Source organism: Uloborus diversus, chromosome 5 (genome assembly GCF_026930045.1).
Source record: "Uloborus diversus isolate 005 chromosome 5, Udiv.v.3.1, whole genome shotgun sequence".
NCBI classification, from domain to species: domain Eukaryota; kingdom Metazoa; phylum Arthropoda; class Arachnida; order Araneae; family Uloboridae; genus Uloborus; species Uloborus diversus.
Genome location: NC_072735.1, coordinates 156,878,496 through 156,898,827, shown reverse-complemented (window position 1 = coordinate 156,898,827; position 20,332 = coordinate 156,878,496). Strand labels below are relative to the sequence as shown.

General features: G+C 36.2%; 1 protein-coding gene across 1 annotated transcript in view; it reads right to left on the bottom strand.

The window, feature by feature from the left end:
- LOC129223214 (dual oxidase maturation factor 1-like) overlaps positions 1 to 20,332 on the bottom strand; it is a 39,405-nt gene that overhangs the window by 6,356 nt on the left and 12,717 nt on the right. The window contains exons 2-3 of the mRNA XM_054857779.1: positions 18,507 to 18,697; positions 15,894 to 15,951 (exon numbers count right to left, since the gene is read on the bottom strand). Of these exons, the coding sequence (XP_054713754.1) occupies positions 15,894 to 15,951; positions 18,507 to 18,674 (226 nt within the window). The 5' untranslated portion in view covers positions 18,675 to 18,697. The remainder of the gene's footprint in view (positions 1 to 15,893; positions 15,952 to 18,506; positions 18,698 to 20,332) is intronic.

Sequence of the window (20,332 nt, the reverse complement as noted above, 5' to 3'; positions counted from 1 at the left end):
GAGCCCCACCGAAACATTTCAAAAATTAAGTCGAAATTCGGAATTTTAAGCCATTTTTTAGTAACGCTTATAGAAAAGATGCTTGGAGCTTACTCCAGATTTTTCTCCCCCAAAATTAAAATTACTTTTATGCATTATTTGGTGACGTTAAGGGATCAGGATTTCTGAAGGAAAACTTCCGAAACTGAAGTGTCATGAAAGCAATTTTAGGCTATCTTTGGTGCGCGAAGATATTGGGGAAGTTTCGGGGGCGCTGTTCAGAAAGCTTTTCAACAAAACTGAAAAACACGTAAAGCGATGTAACACGATGTAGGCTGTATCTATAGTGGTGTAAGGGTCTCCCCTAATGCCAACAAAAACTGGATTTTCCTACCGAAATATTTTCAAACTTCAAATCAATTTTAGTCTTTCTTTGATGACGTTAAAAAGAATAGGGAATGTTCAGGAGCTCTCGGGAAATTTTTCGATGACGAAGTTTCAAAGACGCAATTGTAGGCTATCTTTGACGGTAAGCTATCTTAAAGTTTCCAAAAATGTTGGGAAGTCAGATAGTTTTTTCGCCTCCCCTTGTGACTTTTTGAAATTGTCGTCCTAAAAAGTCGACTTCAGCCGTTGTTTGACGGACCTTATGAAATTAAGATCAGAGGGGGGTTTCCCACCCGAAACCTTTTTCGAAACTGTTGCTCATTTTAACCTCTTCACCACTGAGAAAAAAAGGATTTGCGGTCTTCCCTCAAAAACTTCTAAAAACGAAATTTGGAGCCAATTGTGATGATGTTAGGTGATTTGGTGCACATTGGGGTTTTCTACCTTAGAATTTTTCTGAAGTTTAAGTTTCAAAAACCCAACTTTAAGCTATTTTTGGAGACATTGGATGAGATGAGGATTTTAAAGTTCGAAGTTGAATGTTCTAAATACGCGCTTTAGACTATCTTTAATCATTATACAGGAAAGGTCAGGGCTTGACCGCCCTTATAAATTTGTTGGTATTGAAGTTATAAAAAGTCAATAATCAATATTAGACTAAAAGATGAGATGTGCAGGGATGGGGTGGGCGTTACCCCTTGGAAATGTTTAGAGACTCAAGGCCTAAAACTGAACTTTTGGGCTGTTTTTGTGACGTTAAGAGATAGGAAGATTCGGTTTACTCTTTCCGAAAAATGTGACTTTTGTTGAGGCACGCAATTTTAAACTGTCTTCGATGGGTCGAAATTCTCCTGTCTCAAAATACATTTTAAAGCTATCTTTGGCACACTTAAGACAAGGAAAGGGAGGGGGGAGAGTTAAAATGGGGCTCCCCAAAAAGCTGTTTCAGGCTGTGTTTAGGCAAATTAAGAAGAATGGGATATTAAGTGGTTCTCCTCCGGAAACTTTTCAAAATTGAAGTCCTGAAAGTGTATTTTAAGCTTCGTGACAGTAAGCACAAGCGTAAAGGTCGGGGAAATTTTCCTAATTTAAAGTTTTAGAAACGCAAATTTAGGGTCAATTTGGTTTCTCAAAGGGAGTTAGTTATAACTCACTCACCTAATGTTAACAAACTCAGAAGTTGCCACCCAGGGTACAAACAAGACGCACCCCTTCCCATTCCCTACTGCTATATTACCAAATTTGGATGATTTTCTTTTTCACTAATAAAGGTCGAAATGTGAAAGGCTTTGCCTAGAGATCATTTTACTAACTAAAAATCTTTCCTTAAAATGAATGACTAAATGTGAAACTCATTGCATAAAGGAATTAGTTGATATAATACAGTAGTACAAGCAATTATTATGCGAGTTGTGATATTTTTTTTTAATGAACATAAAATTAATTCTGTCTTAGTGAAAATTTTGTAGTCAATGAACAATCAAAGCAATTGTTGAAACAGATAATGCAAACCTGAAAATGAGCTAGAAATCGCCCACCATTCGAGACTTCTCTCCTTTTACTCTTGTTGTCATTTTACTTTATTATTTATTTTTTTAAAATACGGTGGTTTCCGAGGAACTTACTTAAAATCAATTGGTAGCATCGTCATTAACGAAAGGTTATGAAATTTATTGTTTCCTCCGTAAAAGTTAACCTTAACAAAAAAATGAAAAGAAAAAAAAAGCATGATCCCTTGACTTTACACTACCAACTCCTTCAGTCTGTAGCTTCAGACGAAGGAAGAGAAAAAACAACGATGTCTACAAGAAAAACACATATTTTGTGTTAGAGTAGTTTTATTATTATAGTCGTACTAAAACCTTACAATTCGAAGAGCTTTTTTTTTCTTTTTCGCTTCCAGTAATAGATCAGAATCATGATTTCCTTATTGGGGAAAAAAACGCTAAATTTTTTCGCATCAAAAGTGTGAAATTTCTGCCCTCCAAAAAGTGCCGCCTGGGTCGGACTGCACCCTCTGCCCCTCCCTAGCTACGCCACTGGTATACCCCCCCCCCCCCAAAATCGCGAAAAACGATCTTTTTATTTTGCTTTAAAAAAAAAGATGTTAAAAAAAAAATCAGTACGGAATGAGAGCATAAGACCCGCTTCTATGACTCCCATGTCCAAAAAAATTTTCGCGATGTAAAAAAAAAAATAAAAAAATAAAAATAATAATAAACTATCTTGTGAATGTCGCACGTTGCATAAGAGTTGAATCGCAGGTCTTCATTCAAAAAGACATTCTTCTGGCTGATTCTTATGTAAAATTACCTCTTGTTTCCAAATACGACCACTTTCCCCCCCCCCCACCACGCCTCCATTTTTAGAACCTCCCCCCTCCTATGATTCAGAACCATTTTTTTAATTTGGAGGGGGAAACATAGAAACGAGTCCTATACTGTCAGAAAGAAAGGTTAAAAACATGTTTTTGAAAAAAAAAAAAAAAAAACGACGAAAAAATCGTTTTTTGCTGATTTTTGAAATATTTGGGGCGCGGATATTCCCCTTCCCTTTAACTCTCCCTTTTTGTTAGCAGTATTCATGATTTTGAACTTTGAGCCTTTCTTTGAGCCCTCCAAAACAATGTTAGCGGCTAATATAATGCTCCTTTCTCCCCCAAAAGAAAATAATAGATCTGAAATTAAGGAAAATTTAAAAAGGGGAGGGGGGAGATTTTCTACAAAATCGGTACGTGTAGGGGCAAAACGGAGATCATATTCGTATTCAGGGGGTCAATTTGCAGAAGAATCAGCCGGAATAGCCTCAGAAGCATTTGAGAGTTTTTTGCTGTTCAGTGTGTTTGGGGTGGGGGTGGAGTGCCTCCAAGTTTTCTTTTTTGCTACATATGCACAAGATTTTGAGCTTTGCACATCTCTAGTCATTCAGAATAATGTTTACGGTTATTGTAATGCTCTTTTCCCCTCCAAATGAAAAAAATGGCTCTAAATCAGAATAGGGGTTGATGTTCTAAAAAGGGACGTGATGGGGGAAAGGTGATCGTATTTTGGAAACAAGGGGTCATTTTACATAAGAATCAGCCAGAAGAATCTTTTTGAATGAAGAACTGCGATTCAACGTGTATGCAACGTGCGACATTCACATGAAAGTTTTTTTTTTTTTATTATAATTTTTTTTGCATCACGAAAATTTTTTTGGACTTGGGAGTCATAGAAGCGAGTCTTATATAGTGATGTTCAGGATATCCGTATCCGCAGATATCCGAGGGAAAACAAAGATCTGTATTCGTATCAGTATCTTCTTTGACGGATCTTAAATGGATCTTTTATATTCTAAAAATTCTTAAATATTTGAAAAAAATGACTCATAAATTCCGTTTAAGTTAGGTTTTATTCCCTACTAGTGGTACCCGCACGGCTTTGCCCGTAATAGAAAATTAAAAGGCCATTTGGATCTCGTGCATGTTTACAAATAATGGATGATAAATTTCTCGCCAATTGGCTATATTCATTTGCTTGCCCATGTTACGATTCCACGTTATGATAATTTGGTAATTTACTTTTCCTCGTTGTGATAATTTGCTCGGTAAAATTTTCGTAAAATTGGAATAAAAAAAGAACAAAATCGAATTTTTGAAAAAATCGCTTCGAGGTGCAACCTTCATCCTACAAACTAACTTTGTGCCAAATTTCATGAAAATTGGCAGAATGGTCTAGGCGCTTTGATCCAGACAGACAGAAAGATTTTTAGCTGTAAAGATTTAAATTATAAGATATGATTTCAGAAGCCAATTTGTACCCCCCGTCGCTAAAAGGAACGGGTAATAAGTTTTAAAGTGTATCTGTGCGTCTATTTGTAGCATCGTAGTTCCTAAACAGATGAACCGATTTCGATAGTTCTCTTTTCGTTCAAAAAATGACTTGATCGAAAGTGTTTTTAGCTCGACCTTGTTTTTGTAGACCTTTAATTACCGGAGACATTAATAAAAACCGACTTAACGGTTTTCAGAATTATGGTAGTAAAAACTGAACCGTACGTTAAAAATATCGGCCCCAAATTGAAAGAACGAAGTTTTCTGCGGTTGATATTTATTTGGAACTTCCAAGTTATATACAGTAGGAGATATACTAGTAAATTTTAAATGCAATTCTAAGCCTTTATACGCGTAATTGATAGCGAATCATAGTCGAAAGATAAGGAAAATAACTCAATGATTTAAAATCTATATCCAAACGGAGCAATTACCTGTTTGCTGATATTTTGATTGTTGAAACTACAACCCTAAACTCCAGTAGATAGCGCTAATTGTTTTCGTTTCTTCATTCCCCTGAAATGAGTCTTACCAGCCAAACAGTTAAGTTACCGGATCCAATTCAGCCTTGTCACAATAAAGCCTTTCTTGCATGTTAAAACTTACCAAAACATGTTATCAAATTATCATGCCGTGGCGCGAGTTTCATTGTCGAAACTCTCGGAACTCTCGGGTTACTTGATCATTGGCTATTATATATATGAGGATGTGTGTTCTGACCCGCGAAATCCATATTAATATGAGGTCGGCCCTCTGGAACATGTTTTTTTCTTTTTTAAATTTTAGTTTAATATTATTTTTTGTTATCGATTTGGGGTTTCTGTTACTTTTCATTTTGGTTTTTCTCGGCATCCTTCAAAAAAAGAAAAAAAAATTGAGACTAAATTCTGTATTTACTATTTGTAAAGCCGTAGGTGACGTTTTTTATAAGAAGAATCAGCCGACGAAATGTCAGAAGCATTTTGAAGGTTTTTTTTTTTTTTTTTTTTTTTTTTGCCGCACAGTGTAATTTGAGTCGTGCGGTTTTACATTATTCATTATAATTTATATAGTTAGGTTTGTTCGACCCTAATGCACTTGTAGAAAGGGTATTTTTTGCTTATGAATACAGTCGGATCCCGACTTACGCGAGGGATGCGTTCCAAGACTCCTCGCGTACGTCGAAAGTCTCAGATATAATCTACGATACAAGAGCAGATTCCAATTTCATATTGTTTGAATTTTGCTTAAACACTACTATGCGAGCTTCATATTAAAATTGAGGCCTAAATGCTACAATATTTCATCACCTTTCATATTTCCAATAAATAAATGAAATATGAGGAGTGGTGATGCATATACACTAATAAAACTGTGTTTATAGTGCGGTGTGTGGGAACTAGCGCAGTCAGTGATGCTGAAAGGATGAAAGTACATTCACGAAGTCAATGTTTAGTATTCAATAACAAAGCTGAAACTTAGCATCGCGATTCCTTTCCAAATATTTTCGCGTTGAGAGCGAGAAATTCTCGTTAGTTCTAAAGTTCGTTGCTCCTGAAAAACTCGCGTTATAGCCATTTCGCACAGATCGGATCGCGTTGTAGCGGGAGTTAACCTGTAAATTGAAGCATCTCGCAACAAACGTAGATATAGTTGTCAATAGGCACGATCAGAAAAACCTTTACTGCGCGAGCGTTCTCGTTGATGCAGCCTATTACAAAAAAGAAGTGGTCTGCTTCCTCTTCTAGTTCATCCGCCATCTCTCCGTGGCAAAACTATAATTCCAATTTTAACTCAAATGCGTTTTTTTGTCACAGATACAGTGCAATCTCGTTTTTCCGGACCAACTGTGATTAAAGGCAATCCGGATTATCCGGGAAGCATGGTTATAAGCAAAACATTCCCAAATAAGCAGACATATCTTTTATTACAGCAAAAAGTGGAGCTTTGTAACAATGCTGCACAGAATTGTTACACGCAAAAAAATATATCATTCTAGTATAGCTGCAGCAGTGTCACTACAAAATACGCCATATTGTTTATTAAATAGGCTTGCAAGACGTCCCGATTTTCAGGGAAAATCCCGGTGTCCCGGCTGATTTATTTCATGTCCCGGAAAAACATAAATTTGATTACAGATGACCAAAAAAAGTCTAAAAATAATTAACTGGTAAGGCTTATCTAGGATTATTTATTTGTCATTTGCAACATTGACTTGAAAAATTAATATCGCGGAATATCTTATGAGGATTTTTACAAGATTTAAAAAAAAAAAGACTTTCTGAAAAAAGTCCCTACCAATAAAAAGTATATGTAAATATTGTTCAATTTTTTATTCCTCTTTTAAAGTGTTTCTTCTTACAAAATAACTTGTAGGCAGAACATGTAACACGTAAAAATTTTAAAATTATCTGCTTGATGTCAGTTTAATACCCTTGTTTTAGGTTCATAATTAGTAACATTAACTCAGCATTGAGAATGTACAGTCCTGTAAAATACTCAAAATTCTAGTCAGGGGTGCATAACCTTTTGAATACTTGCGACGCTGGGGAGGGGGGAGGGGGGAGGGGGGGGGGGAGTCATTCCGGTGTCCCGGTTGAGCTTTTCAGAAATCTGGCAAGCCTATTATTAGATGACTGTAGTTTACTGCACTACCAGGAGTTATACTTTTAACCAAAATAGGGAGAATATTTGAAGCATTTATGTTTCCGCTTTCGCTATCATAATTAAGAATTATTATTTTAGAGGGAACATAATTAAAAAAAAGAAAAACTCTTTTGAAAATTTGATCTGGATTTTGTAGGATAAATAAGGGCCGGATAAATGAAGTTCTAGTGTAATGTAATACATAGGTAGGCCACCAACCTGAGACAGAGTTTCAAAATAGCTCCTTATATGGTTTGAACAAAAGAGGAAAAGTTTTTGTAGTGACACTGACTGACATATGTGAACTTTAACCAAAAGAATTTTTTGAGCAATCACGATTGCTTATTGTTCTCACTTGACTGTTTTGATGTGCTATCATTTTATTTTCCCGCCAGCACCCTCTGCAGCATCACCGTCGGCCGGCTCCTCACGATGCTGCTCCTATAGCGAAAACCGTCTCCAGGTTGCATCCGTATGCTACACACACACGCACATACATACACAACTACACACACACACGCGCGCACATACACCTACACACATACACAAACACATACACACACAGAAATACATACACACACTCAAACACATACATACACACACACACACACGCATACATACAGACACCTACACATACATACAGACACCTACACATACACACACACAACTACCTCCACACTCATCACACTCATGCCTACACACAACTACTCACACACTCATGCCTGCACACAGACACAAACATAAGGACGCTGTGTTGCTTATCCTTTAAAACTATTTATTTTTATAAAAGATCTACATGAACATTAAAAACTGAGCAAAAGGGCTACTAAAACATTAAAACTTTTAAACAGTAAAAGGTAACATTTGAAAAGTTCGCTGTCGGGCGAAACACCTGGTCGCAAGCTCTCCAGGAACAACCTCGCTTCGATGGAGCGCACGTGAGTTAACTCTCCTGAGCCGAGTTGAGTAGCGCGCGTGTTCGCTACTGATTGCGCTGATCAACTGGAGCTGTAAAACAGAGGAGTAGCTGTCAGAGGAGTTCCGGAGTCCACTGACCTGGAGTCCCCACAAACACATATGCCTACACACACATACATTCCCCCCCCCCCACCACAAACACTCTTACACACAACTACCCACACACTCATACATGCACACAGATACAAACACACATGCCTACATACACATACCCCCCTACACATGGGCGCCCATATGCAAAGTTGCATGGGGGGGCTCAAATATTTTTCCCGTGGTTTAGCTGGATATTTTCCCCGTGGAAACTGATTTCAGGACAGATTAGAGTTATTAAAATTTGACATTTTTAATAACTTATTCATTAATGGCTGGAGAAGAAATGTTTTTACATTTTTGCAAAGAAAAAAGTACTAAAAGCAAGCAAATTCTAATTTCTAAGGGGGACTCGAGCGCCCCTTGCCCCCCTATATGGGCGCCCTTGCCCCTACACACAAACATACATACCCCACACACACATAAACACACATGCCTACATACACACACACTCGTGATTGCGAAAAACATAATTTGAATTCAAGAGGTCAAAATTCAAATTAATTTTTTTAAAATTTTTTTTGGATATAGTATAACCTCGATTTAACGATTGGAAGGGACTGGAAAAAGTTAGCGTTAAATCGAGGAGCATAGACATTCTCAACGCATAAAAATCCGGACCAGTGAAATGTATCATTAAATCGAGGAAATTGTTAAATCGGGTATCGTTAAATGGAAGTTATACCGCAAACTGCACCAACTTTTGCCGCCATACGCTTCAATTGTGCGATAGAGTACAGTTAAAAAACCACAGCTTTTAAAGCAATTTTGATTATAAAAATCAACTGCATGAAATCCGGCGAGGAATTATGTTCTCATTTAAAATCAGCACCAAATCTACTCAAAAACAAACTGAACGCTAAAGCAAAATGACTGTTGAAACATGACTATGTTGAAAAACATTTGCTATTTTCACTAATGTATCGCCTTACGGACACAATTCATTTGAATGAAGTTCCCCCTATGCATACATTTTATTAATATCAATATTTTCTCTTCAAACCTCTTAAAAATTAATGAGTAGTCGTATCGTTGTAAACTTAGAAGATAATATCGAATCGGTTCAATAATTGGTCAAATTATAGGTTCTCTAAATCATCAAACACGAATCCCTCCCCTCCTCCATATTTTGTCTCTAATTTCGTTTCATTTCTTATAGTTTGTTGCTATGAAAATGTGCCTTTAATTAAAGCGAGAGGTAGACACGTGCCTTCTTCCGGATATATTTCGAGGAGCTTTTGCTGGCGTCGTTTTGTTAGAAAAATGTGCTCAAAAATAATTTTGCCACATTTTATATTTCAATGAAACCGTTTTATTCCCAATTCACACTAAATAAGAAACACATTTAGTATAATATTGTATTAAAAAGGTTTAATTTTCTGCAGGATTTCATGTTTCACGATTAACGTTCAAGACAAACGCGCTGAGAATACAAGGTGAGAGTAAACTCTTGAGCAAACTTTAATAATCGTTAAAGGGCAGAGGCGGCGGTTGGAACTGAAAGGGGAAAAAAGAAAAAAAAAATTAAAATTAATTTGAATTCTGAAATTTTGAATTCAAATTATGGTTTTCGCAATCACGAACTGAGACAGGACTCATTGGAGTTATTGTTTCTAGAAACAGCTCCTGTCCCCCCCTCCCCCCCAAGCCTGCCTCTCCTTCTGGGCGGTTACGTGTGCATAGTTGTGTGTGTAAGTGTGTAGGCTTGTGTGTGCGTAGACCTGTGTGTATGCACGTAGGCGTGTGTGTGTGTGTAGACCTGTGTGTATGTACGTAGGCGTGTGTGTATGCGTGTGAGTGTGTGAGCGTGCGTGTGTGTGTAGGACATGGACGCCTCCGACCAGGAGAAGCGGATAGCTCAGGATCGGAGCAGCTGCGCCGCGCTGCCTGCAGAGGACGGTGTTGCAGAGGCTTCTGGTCCAAGCTGAAAAAGGCACGGAACATCAAAAACAGTCAAATGAGAACAATAAGCAATCGTGATTGCTCAAAAAAAAAAAAGAGAACTAAAAGCAATAGGACTTTTAGCGACAGACTGAGATGACGACTGTAATTGATGTAAATTTCTAACAACTTAACTCACGTTTTTCTGAAGATTTCGATGAATTAAATACACAATATTTTTTCCCGAAGAAACACTTCGACATGAATTCGACGTACATTATTTAACCCAAAGTATTTTGAGATGTCACAAACACCAGGTAATAATTTCATTAAACAAGTATGGTTTGCCTTAAGTTTAAGGAATTGATTTTGGGTTAAACTGAAATCTCTACGTTTATTTTATTACACAATTCCGCTTTTAAGATATTACAAAAAGAAATTGAAAGTACGGATATAATATGAAATCAATGATTAAAAAAAATATCTTTCTATTTTAAACAAGGGATTACAAATTTAAGGGTGCGCAGATTAATATTCATTTTTCACGCTTCTGCACATGACATCACAAGTAATTAAATGCCATGAAGTACTTTGGCGTGGCAATGGAATAGCACGCCAAAGTACATCACTTGTGACGTCATGAAGACCATGCCTTATTTCCAAAATTAGACATTAAAAAAAAAAAAAAAAAAAAAAAAAAAGAACTGTTTGGAAAAAAAAATTTCTGGCTCCATGTTTTTTTTTTTTTTTTTTTTTGCTTATATTTTATCAATTTCAGTGACCAAAAGTAGTACTTTTAACTGAAGAAAACAAAACCATTCAAAAAAACTGACATTATTCGGCAAAATTTGGAGTTTTATTTGGCAAAATTGTCATCATTCGGCAAAGTGCGGAGTTCTATTCGGCAAATGTCATCATTCGGCCCAACCAAAAATTTAAGTTCGGGGCTCCCTTGATGATAACTGTTCTTCAACCCGAGTAACGGAGGGAAAACAATCAAACAAACAATCGCGCAGCCTAATACGACGGCATAGAACTTTGATGAAGTCAAAAGTGGCATGGTGAAAGTTTAATGCAAATGGAAAAGACAAATAAATCACCGCGGTACAAAGGAAAATGGCGTGAAACATTCTACGAATAGGAAGATAAATAATCCAAGCAGATTTATTTGTGTCAGCCACGCGTGTACCTTTATTGGGAAAAAAAAGGAACCGAAAGTATGGAGGACTGCATCTGCTCGCCTGCAGGATTATCGAACCCGACGGTCAAGGTCGATACTACAGTCACAGTGAGAGAGCTGACAGCACAGAAGCTTAGTGACGAATGTGTGTTCACTAACAAGATAAAATGGTCTTTCGATAAAAACCCTGGTTTCTCCTCACTTCTTTTTGTGCTCTAACGATTTTTCTCGCTTAAGTGTTTCGCTCTTTTTTTTTCTCTTGGCAAGAAAATGAATCGTGTATTAAATTTTAATTTTTATCTTGGTAACGTTTTGCAATTGTAGGGGAAGGGGGAAAGATAGATCATAATTTTTTAAAGCAATCACAAATTGCTTATTGTTCTCATTTGACTGCTTTGATTTTATTTTCGGACCTCCTTTCTCTGCAGCAATAACTGAGTAAATTACCATAACAATGAAGAGCGAATTACCTATAATGTGGACGAGCAAACTACCATAATATGGACGAGCAAATTACTATGCCATATTGGCGAGAACTTCATCATCTATTATATTTCTACTTTCATTGAGTTAAGCTTAACGTCAAATGTTCTTGAAATACACATGCTTGCACACACACACCTACATATGCTACATATACACACGACTCTACATATCACATATACATCTGCACATACGCGCGCACACACCACGCCTACACAGAGACACAGACACACCCGCATAATACACACACAAGTGCCTCCAAACACATCAGTGGCGTATATATGCTTTTATTTTGGAGGGGGTCAAAATAACCAAGATTAGCTCCTTCCCCCTCCACTTTTTTTGCAGTTTCAATGTTTTTGAGAGGGGAGCAACAGTGTCCTGATCTTGTTTCGAAGTGGGGGCAAGGACTTCATAGTGTCACCCATTGGAGCAACCAAAAAAATAGTGATATGAGGGCACTTTTAAAAAATGCTCGCTTTTGGTGGGTAGGGTTGTAGGGAGGTCCGGGGGTTCCCCATCGGAAATTTTTTTGAAATTATAGTCCTAAGAACGCAGTTTTAGACGGTCTTTGATAATGCTACGGAGAAGAAAAAATCGGGGGACCTTCAGCGGAACTTTTTAGAATTTGAAATCTTAAAAACGCCATTATTTGTTGACGTTCGTGTAATGGAAGGAATGATACTGATTGAAGTTGGCCTCGATTGATTTAAAAAAAAAAATAGAGCGAAATCCATCATCTCTCCTCCCAACTTTTTAAAACTGAAGTTATAAAAACGCAGTTTCAGAATAACTTCATTGATGTTACAAGCAGGGCGGTTCTGGGGCTCTCCACAAAAACTATTTTGAAATCAGAGTCCTAAAAAACGAAGTTTTAAAGAAATATTCAGTGATACTAGGTGAAGGGATGAGGATTAAAATCTGATGTTTCAAGGAGAAGTTTTAAACAGCGAAAAAGGATACATTTATTGATTACAACTCAAAGAAGGAACTCGCAAATATGTGAGCCGTAGAGATTGAGTCATATATACTTTAGATTTTTAGAATTATTGAACTTATAGTCGGGTAGAATATATTTTCTACTAACAGTAGAACCTAGTTCACCCGAACCCCATTTATCCAGATCTCCGGTTTATCCGGTCCCCTTTCATCCTGATCTCCGGTTTATTCGGATCAAATTTGTAGAGCTAAAAAAAAATATATATTCACTTAAATTGTTCTAACTAGTAAGTAGCTATGATAGCGATAGTAAGAACGGATCTATAAATGCTCCATACATTCACTCTTTATTTTGATCAGATACAACTCCTGTGTAGGTCGAGACATAAATTATGGTAAAACAATATGACGTATTTGGAGCGTCAGTTCGACACCATTGCTATTGATAATAAAGTGCTTGCGAGTAAAAACCCTGCTTGAATTTGTTACAAATCATCGTTTTTTGCTGCAATAACAGATAAGTCTTCTAATTTAAGAATGTGTTTTATTACCAAAATGACACGGATTTATCCGGATTGCTTTTGGTCCCAGTTCAAAAAAGCAAGGGTGCTCTGTAATTCCAAGTTTCCAGCTTCGAGCTTTGTATAAAACACTACGTCATAAACAAAGAGTCGTGGAATTTTTAAAGTAAAATATCGCATTTTACTTCCTCATTCGAAGAAAATAAGACATTGTATTTATGCTTAATTTCCTACTCGGATTTCAACATACTTTTCCATTTTAACCACCCCTTAAATAAATTCTGATTCGCATGGAAAACCGAAATATCTACTATTTCGAGTACCCCTGTTATCATTTTCACAAATTTTTTCATTATTAAGAGGAGGATGCCTATGTATTTTTTCTCTCAAAACGGGACATTTATTAACTTCAGGCAACAACATGGGTATTAAAGAAAAAAAGTTGAAATTTTTTTAGTTTGATCTCATAAAATAGGAGAAAAAAAAACACCTAAAAAAGAAGAATGGATCTCGTGCAATAGAACGTCAAAAATGCGAACTAATGGGGACAATAGGTAGTTCGGATTTTCGAAATTAACCAAGAATATACCGTTTAGGAAAATAGCCCGTAATTAAGTCAAATATTGCGATAGTACAATATGTAAAAACATAGTATACAGTACAGTACATAATGCTTTAGTATGTAATTACATTTTTTAATAACATTTAACTCCAATTGTTAACAGAATATAATGAAAAAAAAAAAAAAAAAGAAAAATATTTGCGACAGTTCTGTATGTACTCTGTGAGAAACTATTAAACAGTAACGAAACAAAGAAAATTGAATGAACTTATGGAAAATAAACCGAGCCCACTCAAAGTTGAGTTGATTTCTGTAAGGAAAGACTGAACTCGTTTAAAATAAAAATACCGATTTTCGGCTGAGATAGCTTTGATATGCGTGCTCGGATTTTTGACATTTCCGATTTTTGATGTTCTTATTTTCGACCTTCTACCGTATTACATTTTTTTATGCACAAATTAGCTTATGTGCATTTGGTGCCGATTTTAAATAAGGATGGTATTCTTGACAAGATTTCTTACAAGCGGGGCGGACACGGAGTACCATTTTAGGGGGGAGGGTTCTGCTGAAGAATGACCCCCCCCCCTCCCCCTTTTGAATGAACCTAAGGTTTGGGATACGAAAATTTTCTGAAACTGCTTGAGTGTCAATGAAAAGCACCGAATTGGCAAAGAATAAGGCACCTAACAGGGCATTGACGGTATAAATTGATTTCATAAGCAATGAAAAAAAGTCGCATGGTTCAAATATTACTTTTCAAAATAATCAATAGATTAAAAAGACTAATGAAGTCGCTTACATTTTATGCATAAAGGGTTTGAAGACAATATGGACAATTTGGGGGGGGGGGCATGACCCCTGTGACCCTACCCTTGTATCCGCCATTGCCTACAATTAACTTCCACAATCAACATTGCTATTAGAACTGCGATTTGCAACTTTGTTATTTCGCTTGCCATCAAATTATTCAAAAGCAAAAATTCTCTTTCTTCCCGTGTATTTCGACCAGGCAGACATAAAATGAAGGGCTCGGGGGAAGAAATGTGGCAAGCCAGATAAGGAGGGTCAAAATTTTTGTTTCTCATAGCTTAAATTGAAATAAACATGACATTGGATTATATCATTTACAGAAAAGCATATTTGGTTTTAGTATTGCAGAATATAGAATGTATAATACCTATGAAAAATCGTACAAATATTTTTTAGAAATTGGGATTTTTTATTGGGATTTGGCCTACTGACAATTCAAATCATGTGGCATATCACATCCTTACCCAGAGCCTTTCAAACGCATTCAATAATTATGCGAAAGTTCACACCTTAGTCGTGATGTCTGCACGGAGGTGTATTTGCAGGTGCGAATTATACACGGCAACTCAAAAGCTGTTTGTCGTGGAAGGATGAAATTTGTATTTAAAGACCAATACAACTTGCAGCTGTAAACTTACGTTTTTGTTTGCAATACGATGTTTCAAAAATGCACTTACCTTGTTTTTGTATCAAAATAGTGTTTTTCATATCAATTCATTTTCTTTCTCGAAGTACCACTCAATCTATCTCATGCAGTAGAATAAACTTTCGCGCCATTTGGCAAGTATTGGCGACCACAATGAAAAATTTCTCGCGGTGTTGCTATTTTTTATTAACACGCTTTATTATCTTCCCCTGTATGTATGTATCTTGTAACGGAATCTTGCAGCTCAAATTTCGTCCACCTCCTGCGATCGGGTTCTTTTGAAATTTGCCACGCGACCTCAGACCCGATGACAATGCAATATTCTATAATGAAATTAATTAATTAACTCTTTTAATTGTTAGTTTCCTCCAATTTTAATCAATATTTTGGCATAAATCCAACAATGTATAAAAGGAAAAATTTCAAAAAATGCATTAAAAAATGCTTGCAAAAATTATTTAAAAATATCTACAAAAACCTTTAATTTTTCTGCATCAGACAATTTTAATGTAATACAAAAAAGCGTGGGGGGCTTCTTATCAGTTGTCTTGAATTTCTTCCATTTGTTGTCCATGCAAAAATGTAAATAGACAGCACCCCACGGTTTTTTGTATTACATTAAAATTAAGTGATTGGTCAACTACTATCATCCAAAGATTATTTTTCACTTTTTAGTTCATTTTGCTACGAAAGCGTGTTTTTTCTTTTTTTTTTTAGTTTTTTAAACTATTACTTTATTAAACTTATATTTGGTGCCTTGATCGTTTAGTTATTTTAAATACATTTATAATTTAATGTGTATGAGGAAGCCACGCAGTGTCTCTACTTAAGATTTTATGAACAAAAAGTTTTTCTTGCGGTATTTTTAAAAAAAACCCAGTTTTTAAGTCGCTAGAATATTACGAAAATTTATGAATAGTCACATAATACTTAAAACTTATTAATTAATTTGCTTATACGGAAGAAATCATGAAACGTGATGAAACCAAAATAGTACTTACTTAGAATTACAGCTCCAATGAACAGACTAATCGTCACTCGTATAAAGACGTACAGTTGCTGAAAGGAGTCAAAGAATATTTAAAGATTTTTTGTATCGTGCTGTACAACAGAAGGGAATAAAAAAACATTAATATGAAATTAAAAATGAACAAATATAAAAATTTAAATACAAAAGGTTCAATGATGAAAATGACTTAAAAGAAAACAACGTGTTTTAAGAACGACGAAAAAAAAGTCTCATTGCAGTCAATCAGTTTCAGTCAATTGTTAAAGGTTGACCCTACATGACGAGTGCTATAAATCAAAAAGGTTGACGATTAAAAACCAATGGTCATAACTTGATAGAAACACACACGACACTACGGAGTTTTCTCTGCTTTGTGTCTTGGAAGAGATGACACAGAGAACTGATTGAATTTTGAGAAAATAAAAGGTAAAAACGGAAACTTTAGCTACAGAGGGACCATTTTAGGGGTGAGAGGGGTCATGTTGAAGATCCCCCCTCTCTCCTACAAGCAAACCTACGATTTTAGATGTGAAAGACTTCTGAAACTGCAAGGGTATCAATAAAAAGCACCAAATCGGCCAGGAACAATTCACCTAATCGATTCTCGAAAAACTGTTCCGTGCGTAACGTTAAGTTTTTTTAATTTTATACAAGTAACTAATAATTAAATATGGGATTAACTGCTATGCTTTAATAGCCTATTAAAGCATGTATTATTCCCCAGCAGCATTATTTTTTGAAAGCTTTGGTTAGCTGGAAAAAATAAAAACTTAGCGTTACGCACGGGACATTTTTTTCGAGAATCGCCCTACTAATTAATTTCATAAGCAATGAAAAGAAGTCGTATTTCAAATGTTTACTTTTAAAATTAAAAATTAATTAAAAAGAGTACTGCAATCGTTTACATTTTACTCATAAATTGTTTGAACATAACGTGAATGCTTTATAGGTTCGACGGTTTAGGGGGTTGGGGAGGGGGGGAGGTGCTCATGACCCCAATGAAGGGGGCCGCAGAGAACCAAGGAGAGCCTCTTGTCAGTTTTGTCGCCCAGCTCAACGCCCCCCTCCTCCCCCCCCCCCCCAAAAAAAAAGAAAAAAGAAGGAGATTGAAAAGGAGAAGAAGAAAAAAAGAGGGGGAAAAAAGAAAAAAAAAATCAAAATTGCTTGAGCAACTAGAAAATAATTAACTCATTAAAACTGTCACAACAGTAAATAATAAAGGAGTAAATTTTCCTCCTTTGTCCTCTCGTCGGGCCTGCATGAACCTCCCCTTCTATCCAACCCTTCTTGGAGGGGTAATTTGATTTATTACCGTTTTTTCCTCGCATCCATCTTATTTTACACAAAATAATCAGAATCGTCCAAATCGCAAAGAGAAAATCATTTCCTGAATTTTTATGCTTCGAGGTAAGGCCCGACTATGACTTTTGAGGACATCGGGCATGAAGTTCATTTTGATGCTCAACCTACTAGGAAGTCCCATAAAATTAATAAACAAATAAAGTAGAAATAATTAAGTAAAAAATAATAATAAAACAAATTAACCTAATAAAAGAAAATAAAAGCATAAATAACATATTTTTTGCTTTAAACCAGCGGTTCTCAACCTGGGGAGTGCATCCCCCTAGGTTAAAAGAGTGAAAGAATTTCAGCGGAGGCATGAATGATAATAAAGTAAAACAGTAGTATGAACAATAATTTACGCAATTTTGTTTGCCATGCGTAAATAGTTTTGGCAGGGATGCCCCTCCCCCTTAGAGCAAGGACGCAGCCACTCTAAATATCGTGAAGACACCCCAAAGCAAGAGCCCCCCCCCCCAAAAAAGTGAAAATGACCGCTCAAAACAACCACCCTAAAAATTTCAATGGTGTAATCTGCGCCATGACTCCCCCCCCCCCCCCAGGTGGGCACTCCTGGTTTCGGCATTACGGCTTTTTTTAAAAGTTTTTGTGCAGTTTTCATTCACATATTACTGTGAATCCGGATTTTTGACATCGGCAAACATAAACTCGAAGTTTCGAGCTAGGCTTGACCATGGAGTTGAGATTAGGTTATTTCAATTTTATGGCGCTTATTATTTCAACTTTATGGGCTGGACATTGAAAGTGATCTAAAGTGTGCTTTGTCACAGTTACTATCAAATAATCAAAAACCTGTCAAGAATAAACTGTGGCCATTGATGTTGGGCAAATGACTAGTATTACATGCCAATCTAACTTAGATCCAAGATTACCTTAAATAAATTTGTATTTAGATCTTTGATTTCATATGTTCTAATAATAATGTGTTCAAAATAAACTTAGCGTAGTAATATTGAATTTTGTGTGCAAAATTACCTACATTTTCATTTAATAAGTAAAAAAAGCTATCTGTACCAAACCTCAGTTTTAAATTATGATTGTACTAGTACTAGTATTGATCACATATAATTGTGAGGAACAGAGCCTGAGCGGGAGGGGGGGGGGCATAGAGGTTGAGAAACCTTGCTTTGTTAAGCGGATACTTGAATAATCCGTCGATACACACTAAAGCATTCTACGAATACATTATATTCATGAAATTCATTAATTGTTTCACATTTCAAATTCTCCGAAAAGTACGTACCTCTTTTCCTCTAATGCCAATGATTATAACGTAAAATGAGAATGCAATTGCCAAAAATCCATACAAAATGCCATAAACAACTGTGTCTGCCGTGACAGGCCAACGATTTTCGGCATAGTACGTTGGCCGACCATGTTCCCTGAGAGCTTGGAACGTTCCGCTGCCCATGATGGAGTTCTTTTCTCAAAATACTACAAGGAAAATAAACTAGATTTTATTATTACTCTTTTAAATTTACACCTAAGAAAAAGTCTTCCCCTCCAGCTTATAATGCTTAGTTAAGGTACGATAACTTTCCATTATAATTACATTTCGAAGACAATCAGCCAGTTTGGTATAGTCGGTGGAGTTTGTGCAAAAACATTTCACTTCCGGATACCAGCCTGAAATTTTGTACAGCATTTATGTTCATATAAGAGAGCAAAAAAACGCCGGGAGGCAATCGATTGTAGGTCAAGACCCCCTGTGGTGACGTCATCAAAATGGCCGCCATGTATCGGTTAATACGTCGGTTTAACTGCTTAAAACTCCATAATAGGTCATATTTTTGTAAAATTCAAATACATTATCTGAAAGTCATTTAAAAAAGCTCTTCAACAGAGCTTAGTTTTATTTTCTACTAACGGTACCCGCACGGCTTTGCTCGTAGTAGAAAAATTAAAAGGTCATTTCATTCGCCTGTATATTTACAAACAATGGATGATGAATTTTTCCCCAATTTGCGATGTTAATTTGCTCGGCCATTTTACGGTTCCTTCCTTCCTCAGTTGCACGACAGCCCTGGGTTGGCCCTGGCCTTCTTAACATTTTTTATGTTACCGTTCCACGTTATGATAATTTTGTAATTTACTCGTCCACGATATGATAATTTGCTCGGTAAAATGTTCTTAAAATTGAAAAAGAAAAAGAACAAAATCGAATTTTCGAAAAATCGCTTCGAGGTGCACACCCCCATGCTACAAACAAATTCTCTGCCACATTTCATGAAAATCGGCCGAACAGTTTAGGGGCTATGCTCGTCACAGAGAGACATCCGGACAGATATCCCGACAGCTATCCAGACAAACTTTGAGCTTTATTATTAGTAAAGAAGACAAATAGTTTAATAATTATTACAGTATCTACGTGAAAATTGATAGGAAAACAATGACTTTCCTGTGTTCTGCAATATTGGAGTAAAACTTTTACTGTAATACCTGCATTATAAAAGAACCTTTCCAGTTTCATTAAATTTAAATTTGCATTTCATGTTCAAAATGGATCGAGAACTTAATTATTAATGCTATCGTATAATAAAACAATTTTGTTAAAATGCTTACATTTTAAACATATAAGAGAAATAGACGAAAATTACATGTTTTAATAACAAAGAAAAAGTAGCTGTTATAACGAAAACAGTAATAAGTTTTTTTAAGGAACGTTTTACGTATTGCACTGACCCTCACAACTACAAAGAAGTGTACAATTCAGACCTGATCTGACGCATCGACAGCGTGTAGACAACTCTTTGCACTTGCATGATATAAGTTCCTGTAATTTCTGCATTGTTGTTTTGGGGTGTGCATACCAAAGAGGTTCAAACTCTTCACCGATTTTTTTCCATCCCCACTGATATGGATCCAAGAGCTGAAAATTTTGCTGAAGACATTTTGTCCATAGTAAACACTGCAATATTGTTCTCTTAAGGTGATGCAGAAAAACGTTGCTAGATGCTGGAATACAATCAACTGGTCTGTTTTGCTGGGTGAAGAAAATTCTCCTAGCCTCATTTACGGTTTCCATTGAGCTTGTTGAATGATGCGTCAAGACTACGAAGCGTTGAATAA